The sequence below is a fragment of the Lytechinus variegatus genome, chromosome 13 (assembly GCF_018143015.1).
Source record: "Lytechinus variegatus isolate NC3 chromosome 13, Lvar_3.0, whole genome shotgun sequence".
NCBI classification, from domain to species: domain Eukaryota; kingdom Metazoa; phylum Echinodermata; class Echinoidea; order Temnopleuroida; family Toxopneustidae; genus Lytechinus; species Lytechinus variegatus.
The window spans coordinates 2,484,216-2,505,094 of record NC_054752.1 but is presented as its reverse complement, the minus strand read 5'-3'; the positions used below and the strand labels follow the sequence as shown (position 1 = coordinate 2,505,094).

General features: G+C 37.8%; 1 protein-coding gene across 2 annotated transcripts; it reads right to left on the bottom strand.

Moving 5' to 3' along the window:
• Positions 1–3,399: 3,399 nt before the first annotated feature.
• Positions 3,400–20,873, bottom strand: LOC121426531 (ketimine reductase mu-crystallin-like). Of its 2 annotated transcripts, XM_041622875.1 has the most exons (9): positions 20,805–20,873; positions 18,531–18,734; positions 12,528–12,678; positions 8,784–8,846; positions 8,013–8,114; positions 5,922–6,099; positions 5,309–5,430; positions 4,169–4,253; positions 3,400–3,586 (listed from the first exon to the last, which is right to left on the bottom strand). In XM_041622875.1, the coding sequence occupies exons 2-9, from the start codon at positions 18,713–18,715 to the stop codon at positions 3,507–3,509; spliced, it is 966 nt and encodes a 321-aa protein (XP_041478809.1). In that variant the 5' UTR covers positions 18,716–18,734; positions 20,805–20,873; the 3' UTR covers positions 3,400–3,506. The 2 variants fall into 2 exon arrangements, with proteins under 2 accessions (XP_041478809.1, XP_041478808.1); XM_041622874.1 differs by lacking the exons at positions 3,400–3,586; positions 4,169–4,253; positions 12,528–12,678 and adding an exon at positions 14,428–14,578 and having other exon boundaries at positions 5,240–5,430.
• Between the last annotated feature and the right edge of the window lie 6 nt (positions 20,874–20,879).

Genomic DNA, 20,879 nt, shown 5'->3' with positions numbered 1-20,879 from the left:
AGGGGGGATGGGGAGAGGGAGGGGAGAGGGAGGGACACTGAGAGAGAAAGAGACAGCGGGGGATGCAGTGATAAGAGATCCCCTGCATTAATTAAAACAAACTTATTTCAAAATTAGAAAACTTTTTATTTTGCTTGATCAATCATTGACATTATCTTTGTTTTAATGATAAATTGCAGTATTATTTTAATATTATCACTAATTTGTAAGCCTGTGTCGTTGCTGTATCTCAATTTCACCCTCTTTCTCTAACACATACAAACACCCACTCACCACAATCTTTCTCTGTGTATACTCCCTCTCTGTCTCTATCTCACACACACACACACCCACGCACACCCTACCACTGCTCCTCTCCCCCGCTCTATTTATATCTCTCGCCCCCGTCAATCTATCGCTCTCTACACACTGCTCCTCTCTCTCCCAATCTCTCTTTCACTCACTCACACTGATTCCCTCCCCTCATCTCTCACATATATACACCCACACGGCCGCTCCTCCCTCTCTCTTTCCACACACACTGTTCCCCTCCCCTTAATCTATTGCTTTCTCTCTATCACACACACACAGCTCCCTCTCACACTCACACAGATCCCGCCCTCAACCTATCTCTCTCGCCCCTTCCTCTCCCCCCCCCTCTCTCACACACACACACTGCTCTCTCTCTTTCACACACACTGCTCTCTTCCCTCAATCTATCTCTCGCCTCCTCTCTCTCTCTCACACACACACACAAACCCACACTGCTCCTCTCCCCCTTTTTCATACACATCGCTCCTTTCTCCCCCTCTATCGCTCTTTCTCTCACACACACATATAAACACACTCATCTCTCCCCCTTAATCCATCGCTTTCTCTTTTCATCTCTCTCCCAATTTATCTATCGCTCACTCTATCTCTCTCCCTAAAACATATAAGGAGAAAGTCAAAGTTATTTTATCAATACTCCAGAAATTGCATCTGACATGATATCAAACGTGCCTATGTCCTTTCATATTCACTTGGCTTAGAAGTGGACCACACCCTTTTCTGATGTACACATCTATTTTTCTCCCAGTAAATTTTAATGGTATATTGATGGCTGCTATGTTACTTTCATTTACAAACAGAGAGTAACCTCAACTTGGGAATTCAAGTAAATCTCAAGAAATCAACTTCTTTCAAGTAAGCTCAGAAACATTTGACTCATCTTCATACAAAAAAGTGAAGACTTGCAAAATGATCTAAAAATAATTGTTGATATTTTATTTCCAAGAATAGATCAAATCCATTACATTGATATTGTGATTACATCACACAATTGTCCAAATTTTCAACATAGTACTGTCGCACAATCAACTACTTAAGAAAAACAATTATCTAAATAAAAAAATAATTAGCTTAATTAATCGTATGTCCAAGTTTAGGTCCACATACTTTCTAAGTTATCCTGTCATTTCAAAAACTTAACCTTCTGCTAAGACTTGATATTGACACCGCCAAAAATAATATTGTCTGCAGTTGAAATTTCATGGGTCCTTCATTGCCAGATCAGGAACATATACCTAGGCCTAGCTATAAATCAGTCTGCATAGGTAATAAAATTAAATGTATTCAATGGAGAAGTACTTGCTAAATCAATATTTGTAAAGTTTTTCTTATTCTCAAACTATGTGCTTCACAATAAATCTGCACTTCTTCTTTGAACTTGGGGTTTGGTTGAATTTGAGTAACTTGGAAGCAACAATATATAAAAGTGCCCTTTTAAAAAAAAAAATTTTTTATGCTTTTTTTTCTGACTCATGATTTCCATTATAGATCGAGTATGCAATCTTAAACACATAGGAGTGATGCCGAAAATTTCTTTACAAATTATGATTTCCTCCTATTAAGGCCTCTTTATTTAATATCTATTGTCCATGGCGGACGGCATTAGGATGAGTCAGAAAGTAGAGGATCAGGGGTATTTGAATTCCAGTTCATCGTGATTTAGCCATGAACCAGAATAGGTTAGGGTTAGGGTAGCGAATTAACCCACTGGTTCCAATTTTTTCTGACTTATGATTTTCATTTACAGATCGAGAATGAGATAGCACACATAGAAGTAATGCTGAAAATTTGTTTATAAATTATAATTTCCTCTTATTAAAAGCCTCTTTATCTTTTACTTATAATAATGTACAGACTTGAAAACGATTCTTTTAATTACTATATTATACATGTATAAACTCCTCAATTTTTTTTGGAAAACTGACTTTGATCGAAAATCCCTCCTCTGTTTTAGTGAATATTAATATGTGATTGATACCAATGAATAGATAATTTAATTCTCTTAAAAAGATACCTTACGAAGCAGGGGCTTGATTTCAATGGATTTTTATCTCTATTGACACAGACAAAAGAATCATGTTCTTTATTGACCCTTCATGACTATTTCTGCTTGTTTTGCAGCTTTTCAATTCAGACCTCATCCAACACTTTTGAATCCTGGTCTTTTCGTGATGGCATGATCATAACAAGCATGGTATCATTTCAAAGTATCATTCATTTAAGTTTGAAAGATATCAAATATGCATTGTGTAAAATTGGGAGTTGGGAGAAATTAATGGCCAAACTCAGATTTCCAAACTTTTTTTAAGGGGCAAATCAGCTGCTGCTTTGTGCTCTCATATTCATTTAGTGACATATGTAACATCTTCATTAGTTTCCTACATGTCAAACAGTGCTCAAAACATTCCCTTTTAGGGTCAGTATACAAAAAACTTTCAGCTGGCACTTTGTGCTTGCATTATTACAAGATACATATATTCATATTTACAAATACATTCATATTTATGTTGCTCCTGAAGAGAATACAAAACAATGCAAAATTCCACTGGGTTGGGGGAATGAATTAAAGTCACATGGTAGTTCTTCAATACATGAATAATTATCAAACTTTCTTGATATTAATGGCAGAAAGAAGCTGCTGAAAACTGTTTATCTAAAAAAAAGAGAGCCAATTGGGTAAACTAGAGAGTCGAAAGGGGCCTAAGCTTTCGATCCCAGAAGAATCTTTGTCGGATGCAAAATGACAAACATATACGGTAAAATAAAATTACAAACATATGTTTATATGTTAAAATATGTATCGCAAGGAAAGAATAATCGTATTAGGTTCCCAATGTATGATACCAATATGATATCAAGTATCGAAGCGCAGTTGAGTATATGCACATAGTAACTGAGCTATATAAATGGACATATTATCATTATAATGTAGTCAAAACATTTCACAAACTTAAGTGCTTGTTATACTGATAGACAATATATGAACCAGTTACCAATAAAACTATACATCATTAAATTACTTTACCAGAGAGAAAGAGAGATATAAATGTAGAGGGAGAGGGAGAAGAAAAGAAAGACAGAGAGAAGGGGGGGGGGTCTGATAGGATTACAACCAGGTGTACATTTTAACGTAACTGGAACGGCGACATGCTTTTGCGTTCCCCTCATGCTAAAGTTTGGATAGAAGCCCTGGCTTTTCAAGACGATTTTACGTTGGTTAGATCGCTGACTTTGTCATAGACCAGTTTAGCAGCTACAGCATCCTCAATAGCTAGCCCTAGAAAATGATATGAAGGTAGGATAAAGACAAAACTGTTAAATCTTCTAAAAATTATTCATGTCAGCCAGGGACGTAAATGAAGTTTTGTTGCCGGTGAATTTTGCTATGCCCCCCAAAAAACAAAAATACAATAACAATGGAAATGTCATCCAAAAGCAGAGAGAGAAAACTCATTAGCCCTAATTCACAGAGGTATGAACAAGGCGAGGGGACAAAACCATCAATAACACATGCATGCTTTTAGCAATGGTAGCTAAGTATGTGCTGAATGATACAGAAAATCAGCAATAGTCATCACTAAAAATTAATCTATATTTTTTTTACAAGTACAGCAAAATAATATACAGCAATCAGGCACGTATCCATGTTTTTGAAGGAGGTGCTATTCGTCCCAAATATTTGGCAAGCCCTCCCCATTAACAAAAAGGTCATCACTCAAAGATTAAGGGTGTTTGGTTTCCAAAAAATGTGACAAGAAACAAAAAATAAAAGGTCATTGGTCATTTTTAGGGGGAGGGGACACTAACCTTCTGAACCCCCCTCCCCGGATCCACACCTGGCAAAATCAACATATTCTACCTTGATTTTTGAAGACAGTAAGATCATTTCTCTTGGCATCTTTAGTCCCATTTACAACCTCACCGATCTCTGCAAAAACCATCACCTTTTAGATATTTGAGAAAAAAAAAACGAAGCATTAGAAGAGAGCTTGTAAAAACTAATTTAAAATTTCAAAGGTGTGAAAAAGTAAGTTTCTCATCTCGTCATATGGATCAGGGCTCCGTAACACAAAGGTTTGCAATCAATTGCTAAATGCCAATGACCAATCAAGATCATCGTTGCATGCGCACTCTGTTTAAAATACTGACTGTGAACCAATCAGTGTAGTTCTTTCAGAGTTGTAATTCATCGCAAACCTTTGTGTTACTGAGCCCAGATGACCCTCTGACAATAACTAACTGAGGATATAGAATACACTAATACCAAAACTAGACTAGAGGACATACATTTGCTGTGGTTGAATTTACACAAATACCAACATCTAACTTGAATTCATCCATTTAACCCTCAAAGACCGGGCTGTTTTGACACCAACAAAAATCTGCCCTCCTTATGATCTCAGCTATCTCATGGCATATACTTCATAACTGTTCAATCAATCCTCAGAAAATTTCGGTTAATTATGCTCATTAATGCATTAACTCATCAAAGGTCTGCTCAAATTAACTAATAAGGCCCCCAAACTTATTTAAAAAAAACACCTAAAGATTCATGGGGTGAAAAAGAATGTTTTTTTTATAGAATCATACCAATTAGATGAATCATTCAGAGACTAACTGATAATAATAGGCATTTGTGCGTCGCCATTTATCTAGAATAATCTATTCCAAGGCGCACTATTATCACCGCAGCTTTCGCTCAAGCTCCTCCAGCGCTTGGTGCATTAAAACAGTTAATGCTGCCGGGAACTCATTCACCTCACCTGGGTAGAGTGATGATGATGATGACACAGTATTAATATTGGCCCATATTTCTTTCCAAAAACATTCATAGGCGCAGGCTCATCCAATCAAGCTACCGTAATTACAGTGTAGTAAATGAGGATGAATTTCTTGCTGAAGGAAAACATGCCAAGGCTGGAATTTGAACCCACAACCCTCTGACTCAAAGACAAGTGTCACAACCACTAGACCAGGGCGCCCTCATACTAATGATTACCTTAGAATGTAAAATGTCTCCAGACTCCTTGTACGCCCCAGGTGTGTTATCGGTGTAAACGACAGCCTTTGTCATGACCTCTGAACCCAACTCCTGGGCCCACGGTACACAGGCCCCAACACCTGAACAAATACACAGATAACGAGATATAATGGCATAAATACTTTTATTGGGCTACATACAGGCATATATTAAAGAGGCCTGTTTCATACAGGACTTTCACCCACAGTAATTTTGATATTGATTGTAACACTAAGGGGAAAAATGTTTTATTGAAGAAACAGGTTATTGAAAGTTCTGGTAGGTAGGGCGATGTTTTTTTTTCAAATCTGCATTACGATACCACTATTACACACACACACACACACACACCCAAAGCACTCACACTGAAACATGTACATGCAAGTTCAATTTGCTACATTAACTGGTATACACACACCCCAGCCTGAGATATCCCATGCAGACTATATATATGAAAGATCCAATTTCCCATTTAACCGTAACTTGTTTTAATATTGGTCACTGAAAACATGTCGGCAAAATGTACATACGGCAATTTCATTAAAAAAATATCGGACTGCTTAATATAAAGAGAGAATGTCAAGGCACTTACAATTAATATGAACACCGGATTTCAGCCAGCTAGACTCCAATAAAGGAGTTTCAGAAGATGTGCATGTGCAAACTACATCTGCTCCAGTCACTGCCTCTTCAGCTGTTTCACATGATTTTATATCAAACTTCTGGGCAAAAGCCTGGCACTTCTCAGAGGATCTTGTCCAAACTCGAACCTGCATCAAATCAATTCATTTCACAATATGACTAGTGGATGAGCAGTTAACAAAAGTTTATTTGAAGATAAAATAATCATGACATCTAAGGAGTGCATTAAAGGACCTTATTCAAAATGACCCTTTAAAGGTATTGTTTAACTTTGTGAGCAGCCGATTTAAAAAATTCTCAAACCAAGATGAAACATGTGTACAAGTGCATGTATTAGAACTAATAAACCCTGAAAACAATTAACAAGTGGAATGCCTCTGGCTGTCTCACCTGCATCACGCGGTTCAATATAGCAGCAGTGCTCACTTTGAATACTACTCTAACTCGCACAAGATGTTCAGTGATACATGGTTACTCTTATTTCCCTTTTTAATGAACTAGACCAATAAACTTACAGAGATATGATGGTTATTCAACAAAAAACCCCAACATGGCCATGGTCAAGTTCACTGACCTTACATGACGTTTGACCTTGATCATGTGACCTGAAACTCGAACAGGATGTTCAGTGATACTTGATTACTCTTATGTACAAGTTTCATGAATCAGATCCATAAACTTTCAAAGTTATGATGGTAATTCAACAGATACACCCAATTCGGCCTAAGTTCATTGACCTTTGACCTTGGTCATGTGACCTGGAACGCGCACAGGATGTTCAGTGATACTTGATTACTCTAATGTCCAAGTTTAATGAACTAGACCAATAAACTATCAAAGTTATGATGGGAATTCAACAGATATCCCCTATTCGGCCAAAGTTCATTGACCCTAAATGACCTTTGACCTTGGTCATGTGACGTGAAACTCATGCAGGATGTTCAGTGATACTTGATTAACCTTATGTCCAAGTTTCATGTCAAATGATGACATTTCAAAAACTTAACCTCAGGTTAAGATTTCGATGTTGATTCCTCCAACATGGTCTAAGTTCATTGACCCTAAATGACCTTTGACCTTGGTCATGTGACATGAAACTCTAATAGGATGTTCATTAATACTTGATTAACCTTATGGCCAAGTTTTATTAACTAGGTCCATATACTTTCTAAGTTATGACGTCATTTCAAAAACTTAACCTCAGGTTAAGATTTGATGTTGACGCCGCCGCTGCCGTCGGAAAAGCGGCGCATATAGTCTCACTTTGCTTCGCAGGTGAGACAAAAATGAAAAGCTAAAACTACAAGGAAAACCCTGATTTTGTAAATAGGCGTCTCATAGACGCCTTAATAGTACACCTAACTGTATGGGATGAAATTAAGATGGTGTTTCCGGTCACTTATATCTAAATTTTTGAAGCACTTAATAATGATTTTCGAACGCAATTTTTTCAGGGCTTCATTTTGTAACATATCACAGACAAAGTTGACAAGTGTGACCTAGCTCAGATTTTTTAAAAGTCAAACCAATGTTAACCAATCACTTTAACGGGTCGTGTGGTCTAGTCGTAAGAGCAATGGACTCATGATCATATATTATGAGTTTGAATCCATGCTCTGCACTTTTCCCCACTTTGATAAAAAGATTGAGAGTAATTTCTGTTGTCAATAAGGTCAACCACTACTTAGACGTAACAATGTTTCCTATGAATTGGTTGAAATATACATGCTTGGGTTTATACCGCCAAAACACTGTCCTGCCAACTTCCTAGGGGAGCTACCATAACAGAAACAGTAACAGAAAGTCTGAAGACAAATCCCCAAAATGAATAAACTGGGAAAACTTGGAGGCTGGAAAGAAAAGCTGCCCTCCCTCCGCCAGAAATCATTCATTGTCATTTTGCATCCAGCTTTGATATACACCTAATAAAGTATGTTTCCTCCATATATGGTAATGATATATTGCCATTTAGCCTGGCTCACGCTTTACTTGAAATGACTGGTTGCCATGGAAACAGCCCGTTTCGCTTGATGATACATACCTCTATTGATGGATTCATATGTTTCAAGGCATGAAGGTGAGACTCCGCCTGGGCTCCTGCTCCTATGAGCGCTACTGTCTGCCAGCCATCCTTTGCGAGATACTAATAGGAAACAAATATACCAGGATGAAAGAGCAATAAAATACATGTGTATATTAAACACAATAGGATTTAATTATAAATGGTCAATACCAATGAGAGAATTTGCATTTATGTATCCACTCATTCATTCAATCATTTAGTCAGTTATTAATAAATTCGACTGATTATTATTATTACTTAACTATTCATTTATTAATCTGCATGTATCCATCTATCTTTCTATTCAGCAAATTAGAAAATGTGGTTGGTCGACTATAAATATGGACTTAGTGGTTCCATCCAACCATCAGTTTGACATGTCTTACTGTCAACTAATCTAATGGTCTAATGCCCAATTTTTCTACTAATTAATTTTTTACTTTGTCAACAGAATTTGGGTCATTAAAATAGACATATTGGAAATTTGATGAAAAAGGGTAGATGGACTGTCGAGTATCGTAAATGGCTAGTGGATGAAATGGTTGTAAACAACCAAAGAATATGAAAAGCAGGGAGGTAGTCAAGACTGGTACCAGAGTGACGAGGCTGGTGGAGAAAATGGAGAAAACCTTTTCCCATACACTTTGTACAAGTGATTTGGGCCGAGGCCGGCCTCTAATCATTGGCCTCACTGATAAAAAGAAGACAAAGCAGGTGCAGACTAAGTGACGATTTTCCAAAGTTTCTCACCTTTGTAGCTACCGCTGATGCTGCAGCTGTTCTCATTCCTGTTATGTGTTCAGCATCCATCACCTGAGGAATAAAAGTGAACATTGATAGTCAAGAAGATTTTATGTACTAAATGGTTTGAGGGCTCCCAAGTGAAAGAAGCAGTTCCAGGGATTGAGGAGGGGGTTGGGGTGATGTGTCCTCCTCCCTCAGGGCTGTCCACTTGGGGGACCTTGATTCAGGTCATTGTAAGGAGGGTTCTTTTCTGGGGAGAGAGAGTGAGAGAAGGGGGGGGGATCCTGTAAATGTGTCCTCTTGGGACACTGTGATACTGGTCGTTGTCAGGTGGGCTCCTATCGGGGGGGGGGTCGTCTTGCTAAGCTGCCTTCACGGGGGACGGGGGTCGTCCTGTTGAGCTGTCTTCTCCGGGGACCATGTTCAAGGTCGTTGTCAGGTAGGTTCATAGGTGAAGGGGGGGGAAGAGGTCGTCCTGCTGTTAAGCTGTCTTCTTGGGGGACCATGATCAAGGTCGTTATCAGGTAGGTTCCTAATCTTGGGGGAGGGGCCATCCTGTAAATCTGTCCTCTTTGGGGACTGTGATATTGTCATTATCAGGTGGGTACCAATCTGGGGAGGGGAGGTATTGTTGGCCTGAAAAAGCTGACCTCTTAGGAGACTGTCATACAGGTTTTCCTCATGTGGGTAGCTATGGGGGGTGTCTTAAAGCTTTTTTTCATGTGTGATCACGATCCATGTCATTGTTAGGTAGGTTCTTATTTGGGAAGGAATGGTGGGGGGGGGAGACTGTGTCGTCCTATATAAAGCTGTCCTCTCCGGGGACTTGGAGTGATCCAGGTCATCATCAGGTGGGTTCCTATCTCAGGAGAGGGGGGGGGGGTGACATCCTGTAGAGCTGTCTTCTCGGGGACAGCTGTAATCCAGGTGGGTGTTTCATAAAGCTGTTCGTAAAGTTACGAACGACTTTACGCACGACTGGAACATGTTCTTAGGTCATAACTCAATTACATAGGGATATCACATAGCACAAGAAAGGATCACCAGTCGTTCGTAAAGTCATTCGTATCTTATGAACAAATTTATGAAACACCCACCAGGTCATTATCAGGGTCTAGTTGGTGTTTCATAAAGTTTTTTGTAAGTTAAGAGTGACTTTACGAATGGCTGGTGATCCTTTTTGTGATAAATGCGTCACACCAAAATTTTCATTGGCGATTGTTTAGCACGTAAGAAAGGTTCACCAATCCTTCAATTATGAAGGGCTTTATGGAACACCCACCGGGTGTAATTGTACAGTATGACCATGTGCTTATGAGTGAATATATACCCTTGATGCCCTGCCTATAGTCTGGAATGACTTTGAATGGAATTTGGAACCTAATTGTAGATTAAATTCATAAGACATGATGAGATGATGCAAAAATTGCAAGTTTGGGGAGGAAATGATATCTAAAACAAGAAGATGATATGTCTTCATAAAATGTGACCTACTGCCCCCAAATCCAACAATAAGTTTTTTTCTGTAAAATATCCAAAGTAGAAATTCTGTCTCCAAATGTAACCATTGCAACATCCTCGGCAGTGTTGCTTGTATTATGCAATTCAACATAGCAGTCTGTGGTGTTCAGTTTGTGACACTGAAAATATTTTCTCTTTTTCTAATTACTCCTTTTAATATGCAATTTACAATAATCTAAGGCCAGGAAGGGGACAATGCCACTCTCATTGGCCTGGAATCTTAATACTCCTATTGTACAGAGGAAAGAAAAACAAAGCTGAAATGAAGCTGAAAAAAAATCTGAAATCAGATAAAAATCTGAACTCTCACACCCCTGATAAGAGTTCCTATGTAATTGAAGTTTGTCTGCATACAGACTTTCAATTTAAAAATGAACTTGAAATTTAAAATCTTAGCCTTTATTTGAAGTTGATAAGTTTCCTGACCCTCAAATGATCTTTGACCAAGGCCTAGTGACCTGACATTACACTTATTCATATTGCTGATAATTGATAATCATTTAGGAATAGAGACTTACACTTTCAAAATGATAAAAAAGACAAAATCAAAACTAATTATTCTTTTAAATTTTTAACTATCAATACGAACTTGGACCTGTCTCAACTGTTTTCAAAGTAGGGGAGACCGGGGTTAGTTGGAACATGGGGTAAGTTGAAACATTGTAATTTTCTTTAAAGTCTGTAAAATAAATTCATGTAATACTGCCCTCAATTTATTACTATTGATAATACAACAGTGTTGAATTATTATTGCAATAAATTGAGGGCAGTATTGCATAAATTTATTTTACAGCCGTTAAAGAAAATTACAATGTTTCAACTTACCCCAGTCTCCCCTACTTTGTGCTTAAAATTTTCATTAATGCCCTTGATGTTGATATGTGCATTAATGTATGTGTATAATATACATATATTTGTACACAAATAAACAATGATAGATGTATATAGATGGGAACATGCATGATTTTTTTTTTAACTAGATTTTTTTTTTAATAAGCAGCATTAGAATAATTACACACAAATCACCTTTGAAACCATCCGAACTCACTTGGCAACTCCTAAGGCATGTCAGAACTAGGGTCCATTGCAGAAAGAGTTGCGTTCAAACGCAAGTAAAAAATCAATCGCAAGTCCCAAATGCGCACTGTTGATTGGTTGTAAATCAAGTTACGCATGATTTTTTGAGTTGCGATTGATTGCAACTCTTTCTGCAAGGGGCCCCTGTTCCAAAGGACTCGTGCATATAATTCATCTGACTAATGCCTTTGATGACGTGTATTATTTTTTATATGTTTGTACACAAATAATGATGATAGATGTACATGTAATTGGGAACATGAATGATTTAAAAAAAAACTTTTTTGTACTAATCAGCATTAGAGTAATTACACATGCTTGTTACCTTTGAAACCATCCAAACTGACTTGGCAATTCCTTGGGCATGTCAGAACGGTATCAAAGGACTTGTGCGTATATTTCTTACTAGTGCCTTTGATGATGTGCATTATTTGTTTGATGTATGTGTTCACAAATAGACAATGATAGATGGGAACATTCCTGTACTAGATTTTGCACTTGGCATTAGAATAATTACACCCAATTTTATCTCTTAAATTAGACCAAACTCAGTTGTCTATGCCTCGGGCATGTTTACAGAATGGGCATCATATAATTACCAGTCATGCAGGGTAATTACTTGCATGGTTGTAAAAAAGATATATATTTTCAGCCAAAAAATTCTACCATTCTATAAAACAAATGATACACAGGTTTGTTGTTGTGCATCAGTAGGACTAGTGAGCATGTGATAACTATGGAAACTAGTCAACCTACCATGCACTCACATCTGTGTGTTGTTTGTTTATTACTGATCCAAAGTTACCTTGTACGTATAATGTGTACTACTACATGTACAAAAAATGTAGTTGTACATAAATCAACAAAAAATAAAAAAATACATGTTTTTTTCCACCAGATTTTGTTCTTGGCATTTATAGCATATTTACACTACCTTTGGAACAGTCAAAACTCCCTAGGCTATGCTTCTGGTGTGTCAGAAAAGTTCCAAAGGTATCTTGTGCATACATGTATAATTTATACTAATGCACTCAATGATATGCATATTAACAATTATAGATGAGAACATTTTATGGATTTTTGTGCAAGAATAAAAATGCATGCAGAATTTGCAAATGAATGAGGGTAAAAAAATAATAAATCCTTTCTTACAGCTCTTGGTGTTCCTGTTGATGCCTCATTCAAAATGATCGTTCCCATGTGAGAAGATAGCTTCTTCTTGGGATTGAAGGGGTAAGTGGCAACAATTTTAGTTGCTATGATGTTGTCAACAGAACTGACAACGGGCATTACAAACACATGACTGAGAGAGAGAGGAGGATATAAAACATGAGAAAGTCATTTTCACAATTCTCCCCAGGGTCCCGTCTTACAAACTTGTGATTCATCCTTTCAACTTCAACTTACCCTCTGTTCAGACTGTCCCCCGTCATCCGGGACAGCCCCCGGTACCCGTGATATCCCCTGAAAATTTGACAGTCTGGAGGTTTGTCCCCCGTCTCCAAGTTCTATCCCCCGGGTTTTTCAAAGGAAGGGTGACTTTGGCTCGTAATCCAAGATCGCGCATCTGTTTTAATCATAAGTGCGCATGCGCGAAACGTGGTCAACGTGGTGTCAAGAGAACTGCATCCGCTCAGTACTGTGCTAGTGCTCGGCTAGCTGCAAGTAATTGCATTTCCCGCGTTATTATGTGCAGGCGCACCTTACGTAACCATGCCGATGGCCTAGCCCATTCATCCCCCAGTGCCAATCTTCTGGATACCGGGGAATGTATGGACGGTCGGTCGTGCAGAGGTAAGATTTCTCTCCCCCTTCCCCCAGATGACGGGGGACAGTCTGAATGGCCTGCATGTGGAAAACAATCACTGTCATCAATCAATTTTCAGAATGTCCATTACAAACGAAGAGGAAGCACTCTGAATTGTCAAGACAACAATGAGTATACATCTAGAAAACATATTGAACAAACATACATTTAATAGATGCTGACATTGCTGGCTATCCATAGTTGTGGTTGCATGGATCAATCGCAACTCTTTGTAAGACGGGGGGCCCTGTTCATCGTTAACATAAAAAGACCTTGATCAATATTAGCAGAGTTCATTGCAAAATCAAAGCCATTTCAAAGAGCTCTGAGAGAGAAAGAGTTCCTGGATCGACTCTAACTGTTCCAGAGATCAGGGACTCATTTCATGAAGGACTTGCAACTGTTGTAACTTTGCCATTATGGCAACTACCATGGTAAACTTGATTATGATTGGCTGCTGAGCCTTGTTACCATGGGAGTTGCCATTATGGCAAAGTTACAACAGTTGCAAGTCCTTCATGAAATGAGTCCCTGATCTCTGGAACAGTTAGAGTTGAGGCAGGTGTCCTTATGAAACGGGCCCCCCGAATCGCTGCATACAGGTCTTTTATTTGTCAAGGGGAAGGGTGTTGGTGGTAAGTTTATGTGAAATAGTCATGAATGTACTGTATGGAAACTGAGATGAATGGGGGCTGGGAGGGGAAGGGGACATTGTGGGTAGGTACATGCATTTTCAGGTTGAAGGATCTCTTGTAAAAACTTGCCATTAGAAACAAAAAATTGTGGGGGGGGGGGGCAAACTGGGGGTAAGGGGTGGGGGCAAGGGTTCCCTGTATATATATTTATTCCCTGTCTAATAACATTCAGATATTTGTAGTCTTTCTTTCTCTCTTTAATTACACTAGATGGAAAGTGTATCTGAAAGAGCAATGAAAGATTAGGCCTAAAAAATAGTCTGTTTGCCGTAACTCAATCTACCATGGTAAAACATGTGCTTATTTTTGCAGTCAAATTTGACCCACCCCCATAAATGGGCTGACCGACCCTTATTTTTTTATACACTGTATTTTCACAATTATTGTTCCTGAAAATTTTTCATCTCTTTTTAAGAAAAATAGATCAAGGACCTCTTTTAATGCTACTTCGATTTTCCTTTTTTTTTCTAAATACCGGCCGACTAATCAACCGTGTGTGTTCCTGCGTTACGGCAAACATTTTTTTTAGGCCTCCATGCTCATGACTTACGGCGATAGGTGCTCCGGTCTGGGCAGCAAGCAAAATGATTGTTCCTACATGGGTGGGAAGGTTATGCTCTGGGTTGCCAAGGTAACGACTGACTAATTTTGTTACAATGACACTATCAGCAGAACTGAATGCAGGCATGACAAACACAACACTATAAATGAAATGATAAAGACAAGGCATAAGTGATTTTGTGTCTCGCCCACTTATGAAAACAACCAGAAATATTGTGATTTGCGAGGGCACGCAACAGAATTGTATGGAAAACTTCATTGCAAAATGTCTTGGATGGAATAACATTTGTCATTTTAGTCTTGGATACTGTAAACTAAACCGTATCAGACATCTGAGCAGGTCAAATTTAATATGTACATTGTTGCCTGCTGAAGACTGTGATCAAGTGGTCGGTCAATAAGTTTTCAATGGTATAACCACGGATAAATTTATTGCCCACTCTGGAAAGTCTATGAGAAATGTGTGGAAATGTAGCAGGAAATATAGAGAGCTCAGCTGAGTCAGCTCACATCCGCATATTCTACACGTTTTTGTGCACGTCCTTGAATCGCGCAGTGATACGTGACAATGTTAATCAAGTTGAGACAACACTGGATATTGCGTCCCTAGGCCATGGACGCATCATTTCAATTACTGTACGTCACGATGGTAAAGTTCAGATGCCCAGTCTGCATGCTCAACATGTCAAAAATAGATTTCAACCCTTAAACTCTAAAATATCTGAATTTCAACGATTTTTCCTCTATATGTCTGATTTGGTTTATAATAGAAATATTGACTGGCCTGGGGGTAAACTTCAACGTTGACCTGAAAGTGACCTTTGACCTTACCACGTGACCTACAACTGCAGCATAACATGCAGGTCATCTAAGTACATCTACCAATCAAGTTTGGTTAAAAAGTGACTTTAAGTTGCCGAGTTGTGTATCATAAGAGTCTTGCATGCAAACTTTAACATTGACCTGAAAATGACCTTTGACATTAACATGTGACCTCTGACTGCAGATAACATGCAGGTGCCCTAAGTATATTTAACAGCCAAGTTTGGTTGAAGAGTGACTTAAGCTTGCAGAGTTATGTGTCATAATGTTTATGATGGGCGAACGGAGGACATTTGGATTCCTGAGTCTCTCGCCTTCTCCTCTGGTGGGCGAGACAAAAATCAAAGTTAAGCATGAAGCAAAGCAAAACTAATGAGGAAATGAAGTGAAAACATGCACATGAAAAAATGACCAAGAACAAAAGCATATGAAGAAATGTTATCAAAGCACTATCGAACACAAAACCATTGTAGTTCAAAAGTTTTTGGTTGAAAGTGAAAACAAAAATCTTTTCTCCACAGTAGATGATTCACAAATTAAAACAAGTTTCACTTAATTTTATCAAATATCTTCTTAAATTGTTCAATTTTGACCACAAAAGAGAAACAGAATGGATTTCTTTGAATAATTTGCTTTTCATTATATTCATTCTAATATAATGCTGATGTACTTTTAACATAAATAAAAAGAAAACAATTTTGGAAAAAAAAATAGTAAATTCAAAGAAAAAGTCTTCAACTATGCTGAATAAAATGAAGAACAACTGGCCTCAAATGACAATGAGTGAAAATATTAAATGATAAAATGAAAAAAATATGCACAGAAGGATATTACCAACAAAATCCTTAGAACTTCAAAATGAGTATAAAATGTTTCTTTCTTGGATTGGTATAAATTTCTTCAAGAATAGAATGAGTGAAGTTTTTCACAAATTTATTGAAAAACATGAGTTAAAGGAGAATCGAACGGTCAAGAATTCTTGTACAATGAAAATCAGGAGAATCTGAGAAGTAGATAAAGTGTGTAATGATTCAATAATAAATTTTCTTTACGACACGTGATAGAACACTATGAATGTGATACATTATGTATTTTGAATTGCTGCTCCGAAAATAAATGTGTTCTGGAGAAAAACCACAAATCAAAATTCTCACCTATCATCTCAATCACCAAAGTGCCAATTTGAGATTTTTTTGAACGGCCATAAATATCTTACTCCCAGGACCAGTTTCATAAAGGCTAATCATTATGGCACCTACCATAAAAAAAAACCTTGAATATAATTGGCTGCTGAGCACTGTTACCATGGTAGTTGCCAATAATGGTAAAGTTACCGTAGATGTAAGTCCTTATAAAGAAATAGGCCCCCTGTCCAAATTTCTGTCAAATTTTCAGCATTCTGGTTTTCTGATTGTTCTCCTTTCAGTCACTATCATTTTCTACTCAGGTTGTATTTTCCTACAATCAATTTCTTCGCAATGTAGATTTCTCCTGAACACGTTTATCCTCAGAGCTATAAAAGACAGTCTGTGGTGCTCAAAAGTTAGTGAACTCTATCAGAAAATGAGCATATTTATTCAGGGTGCTAGATAAGCACTTGCACGATTGCCTGGGGCAAGTAAAAGTTAGAGTCGGGCAAGTGTTTTTAAGTAAAGACCAAAACTACTTGCCCGAAGAGGGCAAGCAAAATTTTCACAGTAGAATGACTAAAATTAGGGTCGATATGATAACTGACCCTAATTTTGGTCATGGCAGGCAAGATAAAATCACTTTGAAAAAGAAATGCAATCAAAAGGCAGATCACTTCATGTCAAAAGAGATTAAAAGGTCAATGGTTTATTAAACTGCAAAACTTTCTTTTGAAGAGGTAAAAAACTTTTTTCAAGGATTTTTTCAGGCAAGTGAAATAGATTTTTGGGCAAGTACAGTATATTTGAACTATTTAAAAAGTTACTTGCCCGACTGGGTAAGTGCTTCTAAAAAGTTATGTAGCAACCTGTTTAGTAGTGTTCAAGTTCTGCCATGTTATATTTAATTGTAAAGTCAGGTGATAAAATATTACAATCAATAAAATGTGTTTCTCTAGGCTCACAGAACACTGTAGTGTTGTTGTCTTCATTCAACACTCGGCATGAAAGAGTGCATTTTGTAACAGGGTTCACTATTAACCTTGGAGCACAACTGCAGGCCTATATAAGGTTCATGCATGCATGTAAAATGTGTCAATGAAGCACTGGCAATGAAGGTTAGTATTCTCACATTACAAAGTCAAGACAGGCTAATTTGCATGAATTAACTATCACTATTTTAGTTACTTGCAGTTCAAGAGTAACTACCATCATGATGCTGAAAGCAATCAAGCAAATGGAAGTAACTAACTGGTCAGTTACTTTTATGCACAAATTGTTTATTGATTTACATAATTATATGAACATATGAACATGACACAATATAACTGTAACATTAATTCTAAACTCTTTGTGTAAAAAAAGTGACAATCAGCATTAAGCATATCTTTGTGATACATCCCCCCCACAGGTAAATTGCCAATTCATCCACTGCCAACTCATCCACTCACCAAATGTTCTACTTTCATTTAGTCTAATGCCATTCTGTCCATCAACATTTTGTCTTTAACAACCATTTGGTCCAATCATCACTTCGTCTAATCACCATTCCGTAAATGACCATTTCGTTTCATAACCAGGTGGTTAGGGTTGCAAAATTCCAAGGAATTTTTGCGGTGGAAACTTTCCATGGGAATAAACGGGAATTATTGGAAATTTTCCACAATTTTGAGAATTTTAAAAAAATAGCAATTTTCTGATATTTATATATATACAGGAATTGAAAAGATTACCCTGGCAGATGATGCTTGATTGTGCTTTGTCAGCAGATTTCAAGCCAAATATTATGCTAAGACAGTCAGACAAGGCAGAATTTCAATGAATTTCATGTAAAAGTTGATTACTGTATTAGTGGCTGAATGGTAAGTGCGATGGCAGTACATGTTCACTGCAAATGCTTTACACAAGGGATATATACATTGTTAATGGAATGATGACTATTGGATATTCTGATCTTTTTGCAGATGATTAGAATCACTATTAATAATAATTATATGACATTATTGTTATTAGCATTATTATTATTTTATTATCATTTCTTTATAGTAGATGAGTTGGCAATTGGATGAACTGGCATTAGACAAATTGGAAATAACCCCCCCCCCCACACACGCAGTGCATGATTTAATTGTATACAACTTGCCCATTGTGTTCTTCAATTTTCATCATGGTTCTTTGTGGATATACTCCTCCTCCGCCTCCTTCTTCATTCCGTTTGGAAAAGTTCCCGAGACCTCGTTCCACAGCTGGAATGAGCTCCTCGTAATTCAGACTTTCAACGATCTGAGTAGGGGTTATCAAGCGTGGTTGAGGCGATGCATGGGCCATCTTGCCATTCAGAACACTCCTGGGAAGATAAACCAGTAATGAGTTCAGTGATCAGCATCAGCCCAAAGTACAATGTTCAGACAATTTACACAAATATGCAGAAATTTCTACAGCAAGATAGAGGCAGGGGCGTATCTAGCCTTTTTTCCAAGAAATTTGGCCTTGGAGACCCCCTAAATCAGGAACACTGCTCAATGTACCCCCTATCTCAGGTGAGCTCTCATTCCAACAAAAGGTCCGTACTTTACTTTTTAGAATGAAATAATCCTGAATGAGCTTTCAAAACTATAACAGGAATTTGATCCCAGGGATTTGATCAATATTTCTGTCATGCAACTTTATATTAAACCCCCTTTCAAAATTTCTCAGGAATCCAAAGAGAGAAATAAAAAAACAACAACCCCTTTTCAAAGAAATCTCGGGTGAAAATAAAAATACACCCCCTTTTTTTACAATTCACGGGCCAGACTTGTCCAGCGAAAAAGTACCCCTTTACTATTTTTGGGGAAACACATGCGGTCCTTGCGACCTTGGAGTGGGGGGCCGGGGCCCACTTCAATTGATAGGCCCAGATCCCACAACACAAGCAATGCTCTAAAAAAAAATTGACCTCGAAATGAGACTTGCCATTTGAAAACAATTTTCTGGTGAGGAATTTACTTGTAATTGGCCGGTGCAAAACTCAGAGCTACCCGTGAGACTCAAGCATTTTGGACTCTTGTTCATCCCCTCGAATATCTGTGTCATGCCATATATATTATATTATATTTATAACCTTGTTCATTGAATGAGCAATGAGTGCCTACAATCATGACAATGTGTGTGATCTCACTCAGATTCACAGAAAATCTCACGTTAAGCTGGTCTTTGAACTTGGCATCTCTGAAAACTGCATTAGCGCCTAGTCTTGAGGACGCAATGATGATGATTTTTTTAGATATGTCTTACATTTCTTCATCATTGACGTCTTGACACTCTCTCCATAATGCCTTCAGCGAACGACCAAAACAAAGATGGATTTCCCCCCAAAATCCATCTTTTTAAACCGAAATGATTAGAATTTTGTTAATTTTATTAATTCTTACACCTTCCTACGCCTAATGCGTAGGAAGGTTTTAAATATTACTTTAAAAAAATGTAAAAAAATGAAGATTTCTTACCTAACTGATGCCGCGTAGACCTCTCGTTCCACATGTAAACAACGGAAATACAATAGCGTCGACCCTTGAACCGCTTATGTATGACGTACTTCCGGAAAGCAATGCCGTCTTAACGAACAATTTAGAGATAAAAAATCTTATTCAACAAATATTAAAATTTATTTCGTGATCATAAATAATTCATATCAATATATATAAATTATTTATGATCACAAAATAATTTTAAGATTTGTTAAATAAGATTTTTTATCTCTAAATTGTTCGTTAAGACGGCATTGCTTTCCGGAAGTACGTCATACATAAGCGGTTCAAGGGTCGACGCTATTGTATTTCCGTTGTTTACATGTGGAACGAGAGGTCTACGCGGCATCAGTTGGGTAAGAAATCTTCATTTTTTTACATTTTTTTAAAGTAATATTTAAAACCTTCCTACGCATTAGGCGTAGGAAGGTGTAAGAATTAATAAAATTAACAAAATTCTAATCATTTCGGTTTAAAAAGATGGATTTTGGGGGGAAATCCATCTTTGTTTTGGTCGTTCGCTGAAGGCATTATGGAGAGAGTGTCAAGACGTCAATGATGAAGAAATGTAAGACATATCTAAAAAAATCATCATCATTGCGTCCTCAAGACTAATTAGCGCCTCCAACTCTTCTTCACGTCAACGCCCCCCCCCCCCCCCCGAGCTACTTGAACCGGCACTGAACAGCACCAGGCCAGGCCTTCGGCGCGGCGGCGGGGGAGTTCCCCGAGGGCTAGGGCGGAGTCGAGTCCAAGACAGGTGGACGCTTGCGCACTGACTAGAGTTCATTGCTAGCGAATTCCACCTATTTCTTAAACATGACAGAAGCGAAAAATATCTGAATATTACGAACTGTGCCTCATCATTCCTGTAATCATTTCTCATAACCTCTCAGTCACATACATACCCGATATAGGCTCTCAAAACTAGATGATTTCTTCCTCGTTTTCGATATAGTCTGCTTCCGAATTCAGCTCTGCTT